We start from the raw sequence: 2,826 nt of genomic DNA on the forward strand, positions 1-2,826 counted from the left end.
TATTTGTGGGGAGTTTTGTATTATTACGCTAAATAGCTAAGGTAACTTACGCTGAAATACCTTAGTAAGGTATAACTAAATTAATAATTACACGAGACATCAACAATTAAAAAATGTGAGAGCACTTGTAATTATTTTTGTATTTCGTTTTTCTTTAAGTCTGGATCTAAGGAAACTATATTTTTAAATTTAAGTAATAAATATTATTTTTGAAGTATGACAAATTTGAAGAAAAAAAGTGGAAGGTGAATCAGGGAATCCTACACTATAACCTAGATTATGCATCATGATTATTCACGTGACAGACCAGACATAGTTTTGAAGAAAACAAAAAAAATAATAATATAGTATTTTAAGTAAGATAAAATATTTAAAAAATATAAATGTTTCATTTATAAAATATGAAAAACAAAGACAAAAGCATGCAATGTGTCAAACACCTGGTAAGAGTGACAAAATCTTGGAACGTGCCTAAAGAAATGTCAGTTGATGGAGAGCTGTTGGAGTGGATAGACGTCAGTGTATACTTTTACTTTTTCTAGTATTCTTTATTCTTCAAAATGCCGTGGCCAAGTGAGATTGGCAGTAGTAAGTAACGTGATTATTAGTAAATAATGTACTTATATTTATATTAAATTACCTTTGCGGTAAATTTTCATTTTTAATCAATATGGCTCGAGCCATCAGTGTCCAAGAGGACAAACGTAAAAGTAATGTTTTTTTTTTCCAATGGTTTAGGCTATTTTCTTCCATGACGTTTTTCTTGCAAATGAACTACCGGTAAAATGATCTAACTTAACCTCCTAAACTGAGCTCCTTCCCCTGGGTATCCCGGTAATATTTAAGTCATTTGCGAGGGAATCATCATAGAAGAGTGTCTTGAAATTGTCTAAATCATCGGTTAACACATTTGCTCAACTCGAGAGCCTTATTGGTTGAAAATGACAATTATATATATATATATATATATATATATATATATATATATATATATATATATATATGTATATATGTAACTATATATATATATATATATATATATATATATATATATATATATATATACAGTATATATGTATATATATATATATATATATATATATATATATATATATATATATATATATATTATATATATATATATATATATATATATATATACAGTGTGCGTAGCTAGAGTGTGTGCCGCCCGGGGCGGCCCTTGAGTTTGCCGCCCCCATCCGTGCCCCCACAAAAAATACATATTGCACAGTGACTCACTCTTATATATATATATACAGTATATATATTAAATAGTTTGTGTACCATTATAATATTACTGTACTTTCACATACTCAAATATAGTATGCTTTAAATACACCCCAAACATACTTAAACTTTATAAGTAACAGTTAAAGAAAAAGCAAAAGCGACATATAAGATAGTATGGTAAAAAACAAAAAGCAAAAACGACATATAGGATAGGGAAAAAAGTAAAAAAGTGTAAAAAATTAGGACCATCTTTATTTCTGAAATGAAAACTACAACTTTCTACAAAGTAACTTTTCTTGTTTTTTTGTTGGCAAATTCTTCAATGACATTGTCAAAAACTATTTCATCTGTCAATTGTCGCTCTATAGACAGTATGGCAAGATTTCTCAACCGCAAGGTGCTCATAGTAGATCTTAAGTAATTCTTGATCAGTTTTAGTTTCGAAAAACTCCTCTCACAGGTAGCAACACTAACAGCAATTGTGAGGAAAATCCTCAGCATTATTACTATATTTGGAACCGAGTTCCCAAGGTTATACTTTTGAATAAACTGCAAAAGTTCAAGGGGGCCTTCTTTCCACGTCTGTATTCGGTCTTTAATAGTTATAGCAGCAACAGCAACAAAATGCTGAAGTCTTTTTCTCTCAACGAGGAACTCCTCATTATCAATGTCGTCGTGATCGTGATCTATTTGACACTCATATTTATCATCCAAAAGATTCAATGGGGTAAGGAAGGCATATTTCTCAGCAAGTTCATGAAGCTGTTGAAATCTCAAAGTTATTTCTTGGATCACTCTGTCCAGCGAAGAAAACATTTCTCTCCTCAATTCAATGTCGTATGGCAATTCAGCATCTCGTGATCCTTCACCAAACATTTGTTTCTTCTTTTTGGGTTGAAGCTGACGCTCCATGACTATCCCCAGATCATTGCAAATTTCTTTGGCATAGTTAACTCCATTACTCACTAGCTTGTCCCTGTTTTCAACTAGAAATGTTTCTAATGCCCTGAGTTTTATATCACATTGTTGTATGTTCAAGCCCTTGGTTTGGAGGTAAGTCTGCGAGTCGTTAATTTCTAGAAGGACGGGTCCCCACAGGCCAAGAAAGCACAAAAAGGAAAATCATTGCAACGCACCAAGTAGAACACCAGCATCTGCCCTGGTAGCTGTATTTTCTTCTTCGCCAGTTAACTTTTCTAGGGCACTTAAGATTTTTGAGAAATGTTTCTTTACAACACTTACAGCTTCTCCCCTCGCACTCCACCGAGTTTCTATTATGCGCTTGACACTTTCACCAGTGACTGAAGTTAGAACATCCCAGCGATGGGTTGATGAAGAAAAAAATACAAACAAACGTTCCACACATCCAAAAAAGGTAACAGAATTCACAGCAACAGAAGCTGCATGAACACCCGCCAAATTCAGCGAGTGATTTGTACAAACGACAAATTCTGCTTTTTTATTAATTTCCTTGATACGTTTCTGAACACCAGTATGAACACCAGCCATCACCGCAGCATCATCATATGCTTGCCCTCTACAATTTTGAATATCAATTCCATCTTTCTCTAATTT

General features: G+C 32.9%; 1 protein-coding gene across 1 annotated transcript in view; it reads left to right on the plus strand.

Moving 5' to 3' along the window:
- The first annotated feature begins 354 nt into the window (after positions 1-354).
- LOC121879216 (protein argonaute 4B-like) overlaps positions 355-2,826 on the plus strand; it is an 11,640-nt gene continuing 9,168 nt past the window's right edge. Inside the window, exon 1 of the mRNA XM_042385811.1 lies at positions 355-588. Coding sequence (XP_042241745.1) covers positions 561-588 — 28 coding nt within the window. The 5' untranslated portion in view covers positions 355-560. The remainder of the gene's footprint in view (positions 589-2,826) is intronic.

The sequence above is a fragment of the Homarus americanus genome, unplaced genomic scaffold (genome assembly GCF_018991925.1).
Source record: "Homarus americanus isolate GMGI-L3 unplaced genomic scaffold, GMGI_Hamer_2.0 scaffold41410, whole genome shotgun sequence".
Classification (NCBI taxonomy): domain Eukaryota; kingdom Metazoa; phylum Arthropoda; class Malacostraca; order Decapoda; family Nephropidae; genus Homarus; species Homarus americanus.